Here is a 20,550-nt window from a genome sequence, read left to right as displayed (position 1 = left end):
TGTGGAATCCAGGCCTCTCAGGCAGGGGCATGGCTTGGAGTGACCCGTCTGGTCGGTTTGCTCTGACTGTCCTGGGATCAGCACTGAAAATCCCGTGTCAGCCACCTAGAAGGGCTGGGTGCCCTGTTAGGCCAAAGCCACTGACTCACCACCCCGGCTCAGCCGAAGCAGCTTGCACTCAGCCAAACCAGCCTCCGGTGGGGCAGGGGCCTCCCTCCAGCCCATGGAGCTTCTCATGCCATCCTTCTCTCCAGCCCCCAGGACCAGCCCCAGCCCACAGAGAGTGTGTGGTAAGAGACTCTTCCTCCTTTTACTCTGTTTTCCAAGCCAGTCTTCAGGGGCTCTGAAGCCTGGGGGCTTGTCTGTGAGGTTGGGCTGAGGGAAGAGAATGGGCACGGAGGGACCCCTGGGCCAACCTCTTCATTATACAAGGAACCCAAGGCCAAGGGAAGAGCCTTGCCCCAGGCAACACCCCAGCCGACACCCCACCGAGGGAGACTTTGCTGTTGGCTGTTAGTGGCAAACCCCTTGCCATGTGCCTGAGAGGAGGCCGGTCCCATCCCAGGCTGGGGCATGCGGTCCAGGCAGGATCCCACAGTGACTGGCTCAGCCTGGAGCATGTGACCAAGTCAGTCCAATCAGAATGAAGACCTGCGGTTTTATTTTACAACAGGGGACTCTAGAACAGGAAACAAATAAAAAGCCCCCCAGTGCCCATGCTTGGCCAAGACAGGGAAAAGTGAGTGCACAGAAGTTTGTAGCTATTTATTGCACTGAAAACACCAAGAATAAAACAGACACCCACTTCTCCCCCCTGCCCCCCAACAGCAAAAAATTTGAGCGGTGGTCATTCAAGTTCAGAGCCACATATTTAAAAAAAAGGAAAAAACTAAAACAAACCCCCAAACAAATAGTAACAAAGAAACCAGCACGGGGAGTCTGGCAAACACATCCCCTAAAGGGTCTCCCCTTGAAGGGAGACGGGAGGCCAGTGTCAGGATTAGTGCCCTATGGACACAAACCTGGGAGGATACATTCCTGGAAATGTGTTCACATGCTGGAGCCTAGGTCCTATCTCAGGCCTGGATTTTTTGCATCTACAGGATGTTTTGGAGGAGCACAGAGTTTCACTTTCTGGTGGGGATGGGATCTGGGCCATTTTGTCTGCCAGTCTTCCCTGCATGCTGCCCCAGGATCACACTGGTACCCTGTGGTCCACCCTGATGGACTGCTCACCCACAGGTGTGGCCTTCCCAGTGGGGCCATCTCAGCCTGGGGTAGAGACCTGCCTCCGTTTCTCTGGCACTTGGAGAGGAACAGAGTGGACAGGAGGTATGTCAGCAAATGAAAATCAGGACATTGGGATCTTCCAGCCCAGTTTCCTCTGACCAGGAAACCCTAGGCCAGAGCAGGGAAAGGATTTGCCCAGGGTCACACAGCAAGTCTGGTTCTAGCTTGCTGTGGAATGGAATGGAATCCTACTAACCCCTAAACCATGGCTCTTTCCCCACAGTCCACTGCTGATAAGCAGTTGACAGACACCAAAGAGGGGAATGAGGGGCAGATGGGGATGAGAGGGAACTGGCCAGGCCCAGAATGGAGCAGGAGCCCCTCTGGGGGCGAAGCCCACCAGCTGTCACAGTACTGAGATTCCCCATCAGCCCTGCAACATGGGCTGGGCAGGAATATTTAACTCTGTAACTGATGGAGAAACCGAGGCTGAAGAAGGGACTGGATGTTGCCATGGCAATTGCAGCATCCCCTGGTAAAGGCCACACCCTCCCCTTTGGCTTAGGGCGAACTATGAGAGCTGGTAGCTCCCAAGGGAGGCAGGTAGCTTTGCTGTAGGGACTCTGGGATCACTGGGCCTTGCTGGGAAGACCTCTGGACCTGGGCAGGCCAAGTGCCAAGTGCCTGCTCCTCGGCCTCAGCAGCAGGGTCTCTGCCAAGGATAGAGGCCAGTGATCGACCAGTTTGGTGACCAGGAGGCCTGAGCAGCCTCTTTCCTGGCCTGCAGCCCCACCCAGCCTGCCTCACCTGTCCCAGGGGCAGCAGCAGTTGAGAAAAGGGTGCAGCAGACATATAATGATAGGGAAGAACTCAGAAAGTCCCAGCTCAAACATCCCCATCAGCCCTGCTCCGCCATGCATCCAGGACTCCCAGAGGTTCAGGGGAACCAGAGCCTCCAAATCCCTGGGGATGTGGCTCTCCCTCCCCTTAATCCTCCAGAGGGGACAGTGTGTCATGCTGGCAAAACACGGCCACACAGAGGCCAAAAGCACAGAGAGGCAGCAACATAATTCCGAGTCAGACACTGAGAATACAACCTCTATTTTGTTTTGTTTTGTTTTGTTCAAAACATGTAGGTTGGTTTTGCTGAGTGTTTTTTCCTTTTTTCTTTTTTTTTAAACATACTTACTGCATATAAAGTCATGCAAAAAAACAGTGCAGACAGTAGATCCCAGTGGATGTGCCAAAGCATTCCACATCAGTCAATCTCCGGGGAAGAGGGAAAGAGAAAGGAAGGAAGAGGGAGAGATGCGAACCCATGGCTACAGGACGAGGCGTGAAGAGCAGACATTCAGTGCCCTGCTTTAACCAGCCGATGCCGAGGGCAGAGGCAGTGAAGTCCCCAGAAGTAGGGGTGCTGGGGATGGCACACGGATGTGGTGGGATGAAATCCTGGGAAGCATGGCAGTAAAGTCCCCAGTGTGAAAAGCAAGCAAAGTCAAGTCCCTGTGTTTCCACCTGGAAAACCTCCCCAACTCTCTGCCCTAATCCGCTGTTTCCTAGTCAGCACTAACATCAGATGCTTCCACAGGCCCAAAAGGAACCTTGGGACCAAAATGTCAGAGAGGCCTTTCCCTGGGGCTGGGTCCGCCTCAGCCCCAGACAACCACAGGTAACAAAGTTCATCTCAGAGATAACATTAAAAAAAAAAGACCTAGAACAGAAAAAAACTACCCTCACCCCTCTTCCCAGCTCCCTTCCCAGCCCACCTCACAGTAAATTACTGTGAGGTCTAGTTATTACATAAATACCCATTAACGTGGAATCTGCTTACGAAACACACAGAAGTTTGGCTATAAAAAGGCATGCGGTCCAAGTAGAAGTGACACCTAAGCGTTGCTTTCTTTGCCCCCAAAATAGAAATGAGATTCTCTCCTTCAGATGTGACGAAGCTGGAATTCTCCAGGACTGATGGAAGGGTGGAACGGGCTGTTTATGTCGGAGGCAAGCAGTGGGGCGCCCTGAGAGGCTCCTGCTCCCCATGTGTCAGTCAGAGGCCTGGGGGCCAGGACAGGGTGGGAGAGAGGCTAGGGAGGAGTGTGAAGCGGGGGGTCCTGGGGTGTGCTCCTCTCTCCCTTCCCCTGCAGGGGAGACTGGCTCAGGGAACTGGGGGCTTGTCTGCTCTTCCTCAGGGAATCCCGGAAGAGGGGGATCAGGGAGAGGGGGCAACCCCACATTCCTCCTGGTCCTGCCCTCCGCCCCAGCCCCTAGCGGAGCACAGCTGGGCTTTCTGGCCTACAGCCAGGGCAAGCTCAAGCCAGTGACAGCCAGGAGGGGGGTCCTTGGGCAGCACCCAGGGCACCCAGGCCTGAAGAAGCCCTGCCCGGGCGGGGGCAAAGAGCAAGAGGGACGGGCAGGAGCAGGGAGGTGTGGCCATTCATTCTGAAGTCGTGGTGGCTTTTGCAAACAGGCAGGTTTTCTTGACACAGGTATGAAGGTGATGCTGATGGTGGCGGTAGTAGGGTGACATGATTGGGGGAATTCCAGCAAAGTCCAGGGGGGAGAACCAGCAGCCACATCCATGGACGGAGAGTGGATCTCTGCGGCACAGTGCCCCCAGCCTGGTCCTTCAACTGTAAGACACAGTGTGTGCTTCTGGGGGAGCCATGTTTGCCCAGGCAACCACCCTGTCCCCTCCTTAGGTGGAGCTCGAATTGCCTCCCTTGGGTCCCCCCCCCCCGAGCCCTCCCCAGGACCTGCAGGCCTGGCTTCCCCCCTGTGGTCCTCCTGACCCCTAACTCCCATGGCCTTCTGGCAGCCTGGGTCCCCACCACAGACCCCTCCAGAAGGACACCACCCCATCCCTTTAGATCAGCCTAAAGGACAGATGGCAGAAAGGAGGGGTGCTTACTGGGGCAGGACGGAGGGTGCCCCAGATCTGTGGAAGTGAACAATCTGCCATTTGCCATCCCGGCGGTGCCAGACACGGGTCTCCTCTGACTGGGCTGTGCGGGGAATGCCGCCCGTGTCCAGGTACTGTGTGATGCGGATGTAGGCGATGCAGGCCGACTCGTCGCCCATTAGATGGATGTGGGGATTCAGGATGGTGGTGTGCACGGGCTTGCTGTTCCGGGACCACACTGGAGACAGGGGGGGTGGCAGAGGAGATGCACAGGGGAGTCTCCCGCCTCACTTCCTTGACTTCCCAGATCCCCAGCAAGCCTCTCAACAGAGGCACCTCAGCCTGCCTTCATTTCCAGAGGAGGGGACTCTGTGACAGGGCTCAGCTGCCTGGGAGTCAAGGCAGAACTTCTAGATGACTAGGTCATATCCAGCTTAGCTACAATGACGCTCAGACATGCCAATTCTTCAGACACAGGGGTGTGGAATTTCAGAATCATAGGGTCAGACACATCTGACTCTACAGTTGTAGAGTCAGATGTGCTTAGACCAGAGCCTCAAACTCAGATCACTGCAGAGACCAGACAAGTACCTAAACAAGGGGATTGAGCTGGGTATAAGATGCTAAATGACAATATTGACCCTTTGCCTCTGGGCCAAGGAGACGAAAGGGAGTGCTGGAGACTGTGGTGCATAGCACATCATGTCCCATCTACAGAGGGTGCCTTGTACAAGCTTTCCTGGGGCTTGCTATGTGAATAAGTGGGACCATGTTTCCACATGGATTTTCACTAGAATCTATAAATCTGAATTTTTATGTAAAAATGACTAATTTTTATTTATTGGCATCTAATGCAAATTTTAAAAATCATGCAGACCACATGAACACATGTGCCATCCAGATACGGCCTGTGGGCTCCTCATTCACCACCCCTGCTCTCAACCTACAGAATGAAGGAATCTTGGGGGATAACATAGAATCTTAGAATCTTAGAATTGTAAGGATGGAATTGGTGGTTATGGAGTAAAGTGCTGGAGCTTTCCAGAGTTGGGGGAATTCATAGCTCTTGTAATCGTGACAGAACTGACAAAAGCATCTGAAATCAGCTCTCTCTATGTGAAATAGGAACCACCACCATTATTATTAGTAGTAGTAGTATTTATCATTTTTGTTCTAGGAACTCTCAATTTTTTTCAGCAAGATACAAAAGAACAAAAGCACAGAAAGACGAAGACCTAGGGAGGATCTGGACAGGGGTCACCAGGATCTTGGGCTTCAGGGAAATCCTCATGCCTTCCCTTAAAGCAGCTGAAATGTAGGTCTGAATCCTGTAGATTCAGTCTACAGAAAATACACACTGCCCATCTCCACCCTGGGAGATGCCAATTCAAGAATCTGTCATATTAAAAAGCCCTTTCCCTTTCCCTACCCTCTGAATCTGATGCCCAGCCAGGTTTGTAAGCCACTGATTTCCTAAAAAATGTAAAATTGTCCTTTTTTATTCAGAACTGCAGAAAGTATCTAAGAGTACCTAACCCCTAACTATGATCACAGTATGCTCAGGCTTAGGGGTCAAAATCACTGAGTGTTAGATATGTAGACTAACAGACTTTTATAATTCTGAGCTCTTAGACAGAATATAGAGCTTTTGCATACAAGCATAGGAGTGACCTCAGAGATCAGAGGTCACCCAGTGGTCCTCCTACAAAATGCAAAGAGGCCTCCAACAGCATTCAGGGATGGAGGCCCTCAAGACTAATTCAATGTATCCATTTAGCAGATCTGGAAACTGAGGTCCAGAGAAGCAATCTGACTTGTCCCAACCTGGGCCAGTTTCTGAAAGGAATGCAGTAGAACCTAAGAAAGTCAGTCTCCCGGTAGAACTAAACTAGGACAATCTAGAACAACCCCAGAAGGGACACAGAGCTTAGTACTGTTTAGGTCACTGGGCCTTGCTGTTGTTGGAGGGTGCTGGGGTCCTGAGAGGCATTCGTAAGGAAACAACCACCCGAATGTGGTGATCCTTGAACAGACCAGATTGCACGGGAGAAAGGGCCGGGTCCCCCAGCAGGGAAAAGCAGGTGCAAGAACTTGGCCTGGGGCAGGTAGTTACTCTGGGGTTTGCTTTCACAGGCCCTTTGATGTGACCAGATGGTCAGGCCTAGAGTCTAGAGGGCCAGTGCTGGGACAAGGCCCCGCCTGGATGCAGGCCAAGGGCTGGCACAGCCTTCTCTCTGCTTATCTCCCTTTGGCCTTTCCTGAGCCTTTAGAGCCAGTTCAGCCTGGTCCCTGCTCTGCTCTGTGGGGGGTGGGGAGCTCACTCTGGGGAACCACCGCCCCCAGAGCACAGACCAATACAGAAGTGGCTGCAGCGACCAGCCAGGGAGCTCCGGGTGACAGGGACTGTTGGGGGTCCAGCCACCTCTCTGCTCATGAGAATTCAACCTCCGCCGCTAGCCTCAGAGAACCCGAGTTTGATTATCAAGAGAAAATGCAATTTCCTTCTTCAAAGCTTTTTGAGGGTGCTCTTGAGTCCCTGTATTCTACAATATTTGGTCAGATCGGGTGCAGGCAGAGAGGAACAGCCAGCTGGGGGCCTGACCCACCAATCAGAGGGCACATGGGGAGGGGAGGGCACTGGAAGCCCTGGGCTCTGCCACTGGCTCTCTGGGTTCCGCTGGACAAATTAGTTCCCCCCTCTGGGCCTCAGCTTCCTTTTCTGTTAAAAAGAGTTGGACCAGATCCTACTTCAGTCACTTAAATACCACCTTTATTTTTATCTACACGTGCCACCTGCACTTACTTCAGTAAAATGTTTCCTTAGACTGATTCACTTTATTAATTTATATATTTATTTTAAAAGAAAACTTTCTAGCACAATCATTAATGAACAACTAGTGTTACAGAATACAATTTTAGTAAGTCCAGTGAAAAAAATGAAAGTTATGTAGTCCTAGCTCCATGCTCTTGTCTGCAAGGTATTTGAGCCTGGGACTGTTCTCTCTTTGATAAAGAGGTGAATTAGAAAGTGTTAGAGAGGTGTTCAAGAGAGACTAGTACCTAACGGAGCCTCTCCCTTGATGGAGCCAGACGTATTGGAAGAGAACTTGGAAAGAGACCAACTTTCTCACTGTGTGCACCAATGCTGTCTCACACGGTGCCCACATACACTGGAAATCATCTTGCATAGCTTCAGTGGTAGGGGCCTTCCCCTGGGGGACCCTGGGTATGCTACCTCCCAGGGTGTTCCTCCAAGTCCTGAGCTGTAGGATTCTGACCTGCAGGGGCTTTGGATTATCCCTGTCTGGCCCCTGGACAAGGTGAGACACGGACACAGGCAGAAAGCAGCCTAGGTCAGGCCCGGCCGCAGCCTCCTGACAGCCCCCTGACAGTTGCAAAGCTGTCAGGATCTCTCCTGCAGAAGAGAGGCCCAGGAAGGACAGACATGCAGACAGAGACCTAGACAAACAGGCAGGGGCACAGCAGTGTGAGCTCTGAGGTCCTCTCCTCTTCCCCAGACTGCCCACCCACAGGGGGCACTTGTAATAACAACCTGGGACCAGGTGGCCCAGGTGTCAAAATGACTGTAACTTGGGTGTGCACCCTGGTAGGAAGGCTCCCTTATCTGCAAAACAGGAATAAGGCCCTCCCCAGGCCCTCCCAGGGTCATGGGCAGGGGAGGGCTGGGAGGGCTTGTCATGCTGTCCCCAGATCCTGTCCTGTCACAAGAGGGGCAGATGCAGTCAGATGGGCCAGGGTTGGGAGAGTGAAGCAAGATGGCACCAACCCCTGCCCACACAGGCACAGGATCTTCCTCTTCGCTGGCCCCTGCCCCACCCTGGGGCCTGCCCGTCACCCTGCTGTGCCATTGGCCAGGACATGGAAGGAGAGCAGACACCAGGCACCCAGAGGAAGGGACTGCTCACGGTTTTCAAAATAGAATCGATGGAAGTCCAGGCCCTCGACCAGGTTTCCCAGGGCCTCAGGTTCAAAGGCTGTCATTCCGGGGTCACACATCTTCCTGGGGGGAGGAAACCAGAGAAAAGATGGGCTGAAGTGGCCTCTGGGGCCACCCTCTAATTCCAGAGGCCTAGAGGTGAGAGGGGCGGGTCTGTGGAAGTCAAGTGCTTGCACTCACCTCGTGGGATCAGCTTGCGGTGGGGAAGGGCCTGCAGCCCCTACAGTGCAGGGCATCATAGCTAGTTGGTGCCATTTAGAACCGGGAAGACTGGGCTCAGGCCCTGGCCCTGCCGCTTATTGGTTATGAGACCCTCAGAAAGGTGGCTTAGCCTCTCTAAGCCCAACACCATGAATGGTAACACAGTTACGTGCTGCACAGGCAGGGAGAATTCAGCCTCTGCACCCCTGCCCCCAGGGCAGCAGCTCCTGAGGAGGCTCTTCCTCCTTTGTCTTCCTGAGGGGAGACCCTTTCCTTCACAGCAAAGTGACTTCTCACCAAGCAGATACATCCCCAAAGGGGGTGCATTTGCTACTTCATACAACAGTGCCCCATGGTTAGCAGCAGCTTCACTTCGGTGGGGTGAGGAAATAGCTTTCCCCCGGAACACTCAGGACTGGAGCCCAGGGGCTGCTGAGGAGGCTCCTGCGGCTGTCTTTGCAGCAGGGTGGCTCCTCCCAGGTCTGTGTCTGGGGACGTCCCAACAGCAAGTTGAGGGGAGGAAAAACTGTCTCCCCACTCCCCATTCTCTGGGATTTTCTGTGGCATGACAAAGACCCCTGTGACAATGAAGCCAGGGGAAGGAAGCACCCCAGGACAAGCACAGATCTCAGCCTGGGGAGGCCCTGGAGGCGGGGAGACACCAGGGCGGGTGCAGCGTGCTCTGCCCCTGCTCCGCCTGGCCTGACCCTGCTCTGTGGGACTAGACAGCTTGCTTCTCCACTCAGGACCTCAAATTCTCCAGATGGAGTAGGCCTGGGCTGGGGGGCAATGCTCAGATCACATGGGGTGCTCAGGACCCTCCCATCTCCAGGTCCTTCCAAGCCTGGTGGGGGTCTGAGTTTGAGCCTCCAGGAGACTGAGCACCCCCACTGGAGAAGCCCATCTCCAGGAGGTGTTTGGGCATCCCTGCCTCCCAAGGGACTCAGCTGCTCCAACTCCTTTGTACTAAGTAAGGCTCATGGAGATGAAGGGGCTTATTCAGGGTTACAAGTTGTAAGACTCAGGGCGCCATGAGCCCCAGAGGTCATGGCAAGAAGTCGGAACCTAGAGTAGGCTGCAGATGCCAGAGGACATGATATCCCAGAGGTGGAAAGGGGACCCCAGACACAGCACTGGGGGCTGGGGGGTCTAAGGTAACACCTCTCTCCACCTCCCTGCCTGTATCCTCCTAGCCACTTTCTAGGGCTAGCTGCAAGACCCATTTAACAGCACGTTTTTGTGGTTTATGCAACACCCAGATGCAATGTGCACACACACAGCTTTGCAGACTGCTTGTGCACACAGTCTCAGGTCTGAGTGCACGGAGCAGGTCATGCACACGGAGCAGGGCACGCACACACACTCGTATGTGCTGCCTCTGTCTCACACCTGCGCCTTCTGAGGTCATTGCTCCTCCAGAGATAGTCGATTGCTGGGACTTTGCCCTGTGCTGCTGAGACCCTTGTGCAGTTGGAATGTAGGTGGCCTGCCAAGCCTCTGGGAGACAAACGTCAGCTCCTGGGCACAGTGGGAACCAGGGACAGGTGGCCCAAGCAGCAAACCCTGGCCAGGTTATTCCCACCTCAGGTGAACCCAACAGGGAAGAGTCGTTCTCTACCTTTTGTTGACAGCTTTTGTCCGTGAAAAAACATATACGGGGTCTCCAGGCACAAGCGTTGTTAGCCCCGGCTGGGATACAAGGCCTCAGCCCAGCACCCCTGCTCTCCCTGGGGCTGGCTGAGGGCTCCCTGGGGCCCAGCTGCTGGCCAGACCAGGAAGCATGCGGGCGACCGCCAGGGGGAGCTCCAGCTCAGCCCTTGCGCAAGGCTGCGCTCCTGAGGGCGCGTCCAGGTGTGCAGGGGATGTGTCCCATGACCTGCCTCAGTGTACGTTATTTTTGTGCACAGTGCCTTAGTCCCCAGAGGACTTAAGGCTCTATTTGAGGCTCTTTTGCTCAGCCCTGCTCACTGGATGTACACACTCTAGAATTCCTGCCTGCTCCTGCCCATCCAAGCTCAGAGGTCTGAGGAGGCCCCTGCGGAGGATCCATGTCAGCAGGACTGGGGAGGAGGTCGGGGGGTGGGGGGGCCGGGAGCCTGCCTCCCTCCCCTCCTTCCCAGCTCATCTCCTGAGGAGACCCGTGTGTGGTGGAGAGGACTCTTCCTTCCCTGGGGTAGCAAAGGGGTCTTGTTGGAGTTCCTCCCGGGGAACAAGGTCTGAAGAGCAGGAGGAGGAGCAGGACTGAGATACACAGTACTGTGAACAAAAAACTTAATGAAAGTGTAAAATTTAAATGCAGAATAGATGTAGATTCAGGGTGATTCACAGCCATGCCGAATGAAGGTCAGAGGCGAGAACCTCTCAAAGTCAGCAGTCAGCTCCCCGGAACAATCCGGGCAGCACATGCAGAACGGGCCTGGCCAACTCACGTGTAGGACTCAAAATCTCCATTGCTTATGGCTTCAATCAGTTGCTCTGTCACTTTGATAATTTCCTGTTTCCGCACTGTAAGGCAGGGAGGGACACAGAGAGAAAATAGTGACTGTGATGGTAGTGAGGCGCCAACTCCTGTTTTCTGAGTCCCTGTTGTGTGTCAGACCCTGGGCTGGGCCCTGGGGGCCTCACACAGACTGTCTCCTTTATCCCCTGTGGACCCTGAGAGGTAAGTGTCATTACTCCCCTTTCACAGAATAAACCAGGGCCCGGGAAAGTGAAAAACGTATGAAAGTCCCCCCCACTACAGAGGGCAGAGCCAGTGTCTCAGCCGCAGCCTTTGCCTCCAAAATGCTTGCATGGTGGACATTCTGACTCTAGGCCTGCTTTGAACCCAGGTTTTAACTCCAAAATATGCTTTCCTATCACCTTGCTTTGCCACAAACCAGGGTTCCCCCAGTGACCCAAATTAGGACCAGTGAGGAAGGTTTTAGGGCTAAGTCATCCCTTAGGTCTGGGTGAACTTTGTGCTCCATTTGGGTCCCTGTATGAGTCAAGCACTGAGCTATCCAGAACCTTCTAGGAATAATGAATCCCAGCTCCTGAGACCTGGCCTCCCTGTCTGCCACTGAAACACCATGAATAGCTGCTGTCTTTCTGGTAGAGGGTTAGACATCAATTTTTTTATTAGCTGTGTGATGTTCTGAGTCCCAGTTTTCCCATCTGTAAAATGGGAATACCACCCCTTGTTTCATTAGTGCCAAACATATCATGGAAATAACCCAGTCTTTGGTACTGAACAGGCCTCTTGTGAATCCCAGCCCTGGTCCTTAAAAGCTGTGCAATCACAGGCCCCAGGGTTGTTTCCTGGTCTGACAGCTGAGATGGCAGTGCCCTCCTCCCAGGACTGTCGTGAGGTGGGATGAGGTGATGTGCGAGATGCATTTGGCCCCGAGCCTGGTACACAGCAGGTATGCACTGTGAGCGCCGTTTCCCACACCCTTCCACACAGGTGCTGGATCTGTGCCTCAGAGACACCCTGGGAGGTAGACAAAGCCAAGTGCAGCAGCCTCAGGTGATCGCAGTCTAGGAGCCTGGGCAGGAGGCCGTGCCTGCTCCTTCTCCTGCCACTGCCCATGCCATCCCCCATGCCCATCTCACACTGGGAGCTCACCTCACGCCCAGGGGACACACAACCACAGAAGGAGGCTGGAAGAACCCTTGGAGACCAGGGACCCAGCCTCCTTACCAAACTTTGGGGAAATGGAGGCCCAGTAAGGGGTTGACTTGGCCAAGGACATAGAACATACCAGTTGCAGACTTTGGCTCCAGGCCCAGGGCCTTTTCTACAGGACCTCCATGCCCCACCCACGCCCTGGCACACTGGCCCGTGTGCTTGTCCATCCCCCTCTCAAATATGCACTCTGTGGAGGCTGCTGCCTGGTGGCTGCCCTTGGCCTCCTGGACCCCTGGAGCCTGGAACAGGCCTGGCTCCCAAAGCATTTACTATTGAATGAATAAATGCCCCAGGCATTGTGCTACATGCTCGACCTACAAACTCTTGAAGCCTCACAGCATGACTTCATGTGGCCATCACCTCCATGTCAGACATGGTGAGAGAGATGAAACAGGTTCCAGCCAGAGTCTGCAGCTCAAAGCCCATCACACACTCCCCCACACCACATGCCCTGAGGGCAGGGGCCCTGCTCCGAGCACAGCTCTTGGCACACAGCAGGTGCTAAGTAGATGTGACAGTGATCATCTTCACCACAGTGAGTCACTGATGCTTTGGCTCCCAGCTCCGCTAAGAGTCATCACGACTGGGAATGAGTCCGTCTTAGACTGTGAGCTTGCTGGGTCACTCCAGGGCCTTGCCTGGAATGGGGCAGAAGTGGCATGACTGAATGAACGAACAGAATGGACCAAACTAGGGTCTGCAGCAGATGTCTTTACCCTGATCCCTGGAATCACCCAAGTCACTTGGTGGCCCTGTCCCTAAGAGCTCAAGAGTCTGGCCTCCCAGTCAACTCTGCCCTCCTTTGTGGAAGCTAGACTGAGGAAGGGAAGCAGCCCACACCTGCCCATTCCAGCCACTCCCACCAGAATCGGGGTGACAGGCCAGAGCCAATCCCTGAGCTCCTGACAGAACACGGGGCCTGTTCCGCTTCCCTTGTCTCCTCTGCACCAGCTCCTTCCAGCCTGATATCCCATGAGCCTGTGCTTACTGCCCTGCCTCCTGTGCGCCGTTCCTCACTGCCGTCGTAGAGAAGCTAGCAAAGTGGTCAAGGGCTGGGGTTCTGGAGCCAGCCTTCCTGAGTTTGCAAGCTAATGACTGTGTGACTTGGGCATAGTGCTGCCTCATGCCTCAGTTTCCCCATATGTATAAAAGAGCTATGTATAGTGGTTCTGAGGATTGAGTTAACACTACATCAATAGAATAACTAATACATATATAGTCCTCACTGAGAGCCAGCTACTGTTCCAAGTCTTTTATATCAAATTCCTTTACGTAAATAATGATGCATTATGTAAGGCATTTAGAGCAGTGCCTGGCACTCCATGAATAAGAGCTGTGATTATTATCATCTGGAAATCTCTGAATTGGAAGTTCCTCCTGGGGACAGTCTCTGGCCTCTGCCAGAGCAGGGATGCTTCTCCCTCTTGGATGGAACTTCGGGGCTCGCAGCCTGCTGGGCAGCCCACGGCACGGTCGGACAATTCTTGCCTTTTGTACCGACCTCCTTCTTCCTTCAAGTCCAGATCTCCCCCTTAAAGCCCCTAGTTATCATCCCAGTTCCCTTTCTGCCTTCCCCTGCATTGTGCACATGCTCCCCAAGACTCTATGCCCTCCTCCCAACCCCCAGTCTTCTCTTTTGAAGGCTGAAGTTCTCCAAGATGTGGTTTGCAGGATCTGACACAAGCTGGCCTTCTACTTTCCTAGGGTCCTTGAGCTGTTTAGATATCTCTCTGAGTGTGAGCACACAATTCCTTGTGTGGCTTGAATATTGCAGAATATCAAGTCTGGGTAACACTCTTTATCCCCTCCCCAATTCTGGCCACTACACCTCTATTAATGCAGCCCAAGACGGTGCCTCACTTGTGCCTCCAGTCACTCAGGACACCAAGTTTGTCAACAGGTGAAGACTAGTGAACAGGAACCTCCCTAGATTCATTCTCTGGAACAGAAGATCTGGGGGTCCGGTGCTCCTTAGACCTGGAGAAATTCACCCTGGTTCTGGGCCCCTCCCGTGCCCTCAGCAGTTCCACTGCTGCAACCTCTGACATTCCTCACCTGCCAGGTGTTCACCCAGACAATCTAGGTGTGCTCCCATGCCAATGGGAAAGCTGAGGCCCCAGAGAAGTTAAGGCACCCTCTGAAGGTCACACAGCTTGCTGAGGATGAGATATGATCAGCATTCCTGATTGATATGTCCCCAAATGTCTCTGCCCAGATTCTGAGGCAGTTCCTTGGGTTGGAGAGGGAATTAATAGTTCATGGAGATGACCAGGAGGAGGCCGGTGGGTGGGGAGGAAGCCTGGCAGAGCCCTGTGAAGCTCACAGGGTCAGAGGCCTATGCGTTAAGCTCGAGAGGCTCTGAAATATTAATGTCCCTTTCTTTGTTCAGGGGAAGATGTTCCCTGGAGGATGACATTTCTAATTAACTTTAATGTTAGGTCAGGATCCATCCTACAAGCTACTATTCTCACTTAGTAAGAAGATTTAGCAAATTAACACCAGAAAATAGTTCTCAGGAAACTTTCTCTGAGGCCTGGAGGAGCTGGGGGAGGCACAGGGTTCCTTTTCCTGCCAAATGCAGGGAGAAGCTATTGGCTGAGCCAGCATCTCTCCCGTTGGACACGGCCCTTCCCATGAGGGAAAACGGAGGCAGGGAGCATCCCTTAATGACTTGGTTGTGCCCTTTCTCCATTCTGGGCTTTAGACGCGTCTCTGTAAAGGGGACCTAAGTGAACTTCACAGAATGCCCCATCCTGATCTCTCTGAAGCGGAAGTTAGTAACTGCGAACATGGGGCCTCAGCAGTGAGACCCGGAGCCAGTAGCCCAGGTGGAGAATGTTTATGGCAAGCCACATTTTACATTAATAGTGCAAACAAATTTCACATCCTATTCCAAATATTTCTCTGTTTAACATATAAACATTTGTCTTAAAATAATCTTTTAGTAAAGGTGGTGCTCCAAGAAAATGTCATGTGGCTTCCTGTCATTCAACCTTAAGCTCCACTTTGAAAAAAGAAATTAAGATTTTTAAAACAATTACCATGTGCCAAATACTGTGTAAGCACTTTATATGCAGCCTCTCATTTCATCTGCACAGAAATCCTCTGAGGTTGATACTATTATCATCATCTCTTCACTGTTAAGGAACCTGAGGCTCAGAGAGGTTGAGCAAGTTGTCCAAGGTCACACAGAAAATGGACTCCACCAAAAAAGAACAGAGCCAGGTCACCTCCTAGACCCTGACTGCTCTGAGACCAGGGCTATGAGTCCACAATGAATCTCCTCAAAATCCCAGCACCTAACTCTTACCACTAGGACAAAGAGTCTCAAATACGGGGAATGTCTTGGAAACGCCATGTCTCAGTCCACCGCAAATGTAAGGATTCAGAATCCACAGGAGAAGGGCCAGGAATATGGTTAGAAAATCATACTTGAGAGACTTAGACTGCTGACTTTACCCCAACAGGGAATTCTTCAAGATAGTGTATTTTTAAAGGTTGTCCCCAGGACCTTTGTAGAAGATTATTTGCTCTAGTGCCAGGCTATGGTGACAGAGTGACCAACCCCCACTCCCCAGCTGGGAAGGACCAAAGAGGGCCACACACATGGAGCTGCTCTACCAGGGCACCGTTCAGAGTGAGGAGACAGGTGGTCATGGTGTTCAGTGTGTCTGGACTGCCTTAAACCCTGACTTGCAACTGGGCAAAAATATTTCCTACCTAATTAAATGCTCTTTTTCCCATCATTGTATTCTTTTAGAGGCAAATTATCTAAACTCCTGAAGAATATCTACAGCTGCCATCTTTCTAGGCCGACAGTGCTTCAGCCACTCCCCAGGTAGCTCTGACACCTGCCCTGGGCTGAGGCCCCCTGCCCTTGCCCGTCCCCCTGTGCTGGGGGAAGCAGGACACCTGGGTGCAGGCAGAGAGCAGGATGTCACCAACTCATCCAAGGATTGGGCTTCCCCTGAGCAGGAGCTGGCACTCCACCTGCCTTCCCCCGAGCTCCAAGTGTGCTGGTTACCAGCCAGGCCCAGGAGCCACGCTGCCTGGGTTCAAAATCCATACTCCACCCTTACAAGCTATGGGATCTCGGGCCGATTTACTCAGGCCCTCTGTTTCCTGGGCTGTAGCATGGGGTCAGTCCCACTGCTACCTCATAGAGTGGTCGTGAAGCTCCGGAACATACAAAGCACTTGGAACAGGTCTAGCACACAAGAAGTGCCCCCAAACAAGGCACCATCACTCCTGTTCCTGTCCTTCTAATCTCTGCTCTCACCATCAGTTACCTGGGGTGTGCTCCCTCCTCCACCTGAGGGCTAAGAAGACTGTAGCCACTGGATCTAGAAGCCCCTGTATTTGGGTTGGTCTTTGGCCATGTTTCCCATGCTCCAGTCAACTGAACTTTCTGAATTCTTGCTTTACCCTCCTTTACTATTATTATTTCATGTTTTAAAAATCAATTCATTTTTCAAAAATTCAAAACTGCTTCAAAGGAATACAATACACTTATGACTTGAATATGTTAATTTCATACTAAAATAAATATGTAAGTCCTACAGTAACAGTATTGGGGCCAAGGTCCTCACATGGGAAATGGCCTCCGACAGGGTACCCAGTCTAAGAGCCAATGCCAGGCTCTTTCTGGAAAAGCAGGACTTAAGGCTGGCCCAGAGGCCCTTTCAGGCTGGGGGATGTCAGTGAAGGGGGCCTCTGGGAGGCCTGGGGGGCTCAGACACTGCAGGCAGGGCCCCCCTACCTTTGGTGTCTTCATCCTCGATGGTGGTGTTGGTGCTCTCTGAAGATTCCTGCCAGAGAGAACACGGGAGGTGGTGAGGCCTTCCTGAGTGAGGAAGAGGCCCAGCCAGTTGGAGGCTGCCCCGGCTGCCTGATGCTGTGGCCCGGTTCCTGTAAGCCTCACCGGCTCTGCCGTCCAGGTGCCACACCGAAAACCCTGTCAGACCTCTGAGCCTAAGGAAGGGAAGGGCCCGGCTAAGCAGGTGGCAGCGGGGGGCGTGGATGAAGGGATGGATGCAAGGAGAACCCTGGCCTTTCTGGAAGGGCTGGGAGGGGTTCCTGGGCACTGGCTGCTTGAGGGAGCAAAGACGGGGTGTGGGAGAGCAGAGAGGCACATGGTGGCCACAGAATGGGGAAGGAGCACACACGCTGGCAGGAGAGGAAGAGAGAGAGAAGGAGGCCCAGCGTGAGAGGCTGGGCTTCTCAGGGGCAGAGAACCACACAACTGAGGGAGACAGCCATGGGGCCAGAAGAAAAGGGACGTGGGCCACCACGCCACCACAGGAAGCCCTAGACAGAGGTTGGGGCTGGTGGCTCCTCTGCCACCGGCGGGCCCTGGGTAGCTTTGCAGAACCTCAAGAAGGCCTCTTCCGGCACCCACTACTTTGGCCAAACCAAGTCCCCCACCCTTGCTGCAACTGGCACAAACCAAGGCCTGAGATGAGTCCAGAGCAGAGGGCAGGGAGAAGCGAGAAGCCAAGGGCCGGACGCAGGATGGGGTTCAGAGCTACCCTCGGACCCGAGGGGATTCTCAGGCCTACTGTCAGGCTGCTGGTCTGGGCCATGGAGTTGAAGTGTCAACAGAAACACGCAAACAACACGCACACGCAACACACATATTGTCACACGAGGCACACGTACCAAGCACGCCCTGAGCACCCTCTCCCTGCCCCGGGTTCCCAGCGCAGCCTGCAGGAGGGAGGCAGGAGTGAGGATTCAAGGCCCAGCATTTACCGGCGTTTGGGAGACGGCAGACACTCACCATTAACTGAACGCTGGAACTGGACTTTCTTTTCTGGAAAAACAAGGAGAAGAGATGGGACAGGAAAAGACACAGCGTGAAAACAGCAGGGAGCAGAGGAACGAACAACAGGGGAGGTTGGAAGGAGGGTGGGCCTCAGGGTCATCCTCTGCGGTCCCTGTGGGACAGCATCGGGGCCAGGCCACCAGCAACAGCTGTTTGAGGGCCAGTCCCCTTTGGCCTAAAGTCCTGGGGCCTCGCCGCAGTTGCCCGGGGCCTCAGCCAGCCACCGAGCTCCCAGCCGAGCCTGCCTTGGACCAGGGCCCCCTCCATACCAGGCTCTCACAGGGGACGCGGATCCTGGATCTCAAAGGCCTGTGGCCTGAGGCCTCCATAATCCAAATCTCTTGCAGTACAAAGGGCGCTGAGGTCTGGAGAGGAGGCCCAGTGTCTGCTCCTAGACTCCCTATGCATCTCTGCTGCAAGGGCCCCACTCCTGGTTTGGGTGAGTGGCAGAGTGACTTGGGAAACTTGTAAACACAACCAGGTGCCCTCTAAGGAGTCTGATAACAAGGTGTGGGTTGGGGCCTGGGCCTTTCCACTTGAAACAGTATCCCTAGGTGATTCCAAAGTAGGGCCAGGTGTGGGAACCTGTCCTCTAAGAAGCCACAGAAATCCTGCTTGTGTCCACAGCTTCTCAGTCACTGGCCTATTCAGCTCCTCAGGGAAACTGAGGCACAGACAGACACACAGCTGAGCCCAGAATTTGAGCCTTCCGGCCTTGCCATTCGGCCCCTTCTAGCTTCTAGGGCATTTGTAGCTTCCCCTGTATTATTGGTTGTGGAAGCAAGGGGAGGAGAGAAAGAGAGAGGACACGCAAAGATTACGTCCTCCTCCTCTCAGCTCTAACCCAGGAGTCTTGAAGGCACAGTCATAGAAGGTTGCAGGTCAAACCTGACACTTGCATTGTGCAGATGAGACAGTGGAGCCCAGAGACGGGCAGTGATCCGCCCGAGATCTCTCAGCTTGCCACTGACAGAGCAGAGGCTGGATCCCCTTGGTCGGCCTCCCTCACCTGTCCAGACCTCCATGGCCTGCTGCTGTGCCAGGCTCCCCCTTCCTGGACATGCTTACACGTGAGAGGCCAGGAGGTGGCTCTCCCTGCTGCACTATGTGTGTCGGAGTAGAGAGAGGGCCTTGAGCGGCCTTCGGGGTAGGCCTTTGCCACGGGGAGATGGTGGATTTTCTCTGAGGCTCCTTAGGCTTAATTCTGGGCTTTCTGACACAAAGATCCAGGAATCTCTCTGAGTTCCAGGAGCCTAAGACCCTGTGCTCTCCATCCAAGGCCTGTGTAGGTGTGGTGGGGATGGTTCGTGGCATTTCTAGAGTAAATGCTTACAGGCCCCTGCATCACCCCAGCTGGGCCGGACAGCGTGACTCCCTCAGCTGGCAGGCTACAGCCCCCACCCCTCCTCCTAGGGTCAGCCTCACTCATGGCTGGAGCCAGGCCAGGCACAGGCCCACACAGCTCAGCTGTCCACAGCAACCTGAGGAGTGGCGTGGGGTCCAGGAGACTCCAGGTGGGACACGAGGAGGGAACACAGAGCAGAGACTGCATCAGATTTGGACATACAGTGACAGGATAGGACATGGGAGAGGAGGGTCACAACGGCACGGATGGGACACCAACATGGGGCGGTGAGTGGGCTGAGGGGTGGGGGCAGTTGGCCCCTCCTCACAGAAGTAGAGGCCCAGGGGTGTGTGTGAGGGGGCATCACTACTCTGGGAGAGAAAGACTCAATTTCCTGGAAGCACAGATAATGATGGTACTGATGACAACCCCGTACTGACCAGCATGTTAGAGTTTAATTTACAGGGCTTTTATCCAAAGTCATATCTCTTAGAAGCACCTGTAGAACCATGGTTCTAAGGTTAGCAAGGATGGTAGGAATGGAGTATGGCCAACACTGGCCTTGAAAAGCCCCCAAAGCCCTTAAAGCACAGTATCACGTCACATCTCTGGGCTCCGACCAGCTGGGTTGCCCTCCAGCACAGGAGCCGATCACTACCTCTTCAGCGAGGCCCCAGATGAACTCCATCAAGCTGGAGGAAGAGTACCACTTCCCAGCTCCAACTGAGGCTGCGTCTGTTACAGGAGCACACGAGGCAATGCCGCCAGGCCTGCTCTGGGGTGGGCCTCTCACTAGCCCCCTTAAACAGCTGCCATTCCCCCCCTGCACAGATGACAGAACTGATGACCAGGATCCCAGGAGAGGAGCCGGTGTGCTCAGACTCCAACCTGCAGCTTCTGACCCAAGGGTTTCATTCATGGTGAAAACATGAGTGGAACCTGGGCTCCCCAAATCCCAGGCAAGGCCCCCTAGATTACTTTCATCTTCCAGCTGGACACTTGCCCTCCTAATCCCAGAAAAGGGAAGGAGGTTGAGCTACAGAGAAGCAGTCCTGCCAGGAGTAGACTTTGAGCTTCTCTTCACCCACACCCAGACCACCCTGAGAAGTCACTCAGGGTCTGTCCTGTGCTGCAGGAAGTGGTGGCATTTTGTCAGCTGCGCCCACAGGAAAGCCCTTCAGTGTCAGCCAGAGCCCCCGCCTTTCTGCACAATACCCCTGTCTCCAGACAGCCTCCATCTGCTGGCCTTGCCCAGAGCACAGCCAGCCTAGAACTTCCTCCCGAGCATCAGCCTGAGCGGGGCCTGACCTCATGCCCATTGGCTCTGTGTCAGCCTTTGCCAGGGCTGTACCCACGAGCCACGCAGTCCAGGGCAGCCCTCCTCTGCCCCTCCCCCTTCACTGATGTGGGCCATGGCCCA

General features: G+C 53.9%; 1 protein-coding gene across 2 annotated transcripts in view; it reads right to left on the bottom strand.

The window, feature by feature from the left end:
• Positions 1 to 750: 750 nt before the first annotated feature.
• CAMK2A (calcium/calmodulin dependent protein kinase II alpha) overlaps positions 751 to 20,550 on the bottom strand; it is a 59,924-nt gene continuing 40,124 nt past the window's right edge. The window contains exons 14-19 of one of the 2 annotated variants that reach the window (XM_017642819.3): positions 17,741 to 17,773; positions 16,721 to 16,769; positions 10,721 to 10,796; positions 8,059 to 8,153; positions 4,142 to 4,370; positions 751 to 3,863 (exon numbers count right to left, since the gene is read on the bottom strand). In XM_017642819.3, coding sequence (XP_017498308.1) covers positions 3,860 to 3,863; positions 4,142 to 4,370; positions 8,059 to 8,153; positions 10,721 to 10,796; positions 16,721 to 16,769; positions 17,741 to 17,773 — 486 coding nt within the window. In that variant the 3' untranslated portion in view covers positions 751 to 3,859. The remainder of the gene's footprint in view (positions 3,864 to 4,141; positions 4,371 to 8,058; positions 8,154 to 10,720; positions 10,797 to 16,720; positions 16,770 to 17,740; positions 17,774 to 20,550) is intronic. The other variant, XM_017642820.3, reaches the window with a different exon arrangement.

Source organism: Manis javanica, chromosome 1, assembly GCF_040802235.1.
Source record: "Manis javanica isolate MJ-LG chromosome 1, MJ_LKY, whole genome shotgun sequence".
NCBI lineage: Eukaryota > Metazoa > Chordata > Mammalia > Pholidota > Manidae > Manis > Manis javanica.
The sequence above is the reverse complement of the archived record's forward strand: the minus strand, read 5'-3'. Positions and strand labels throughout refer to the sequence as shown.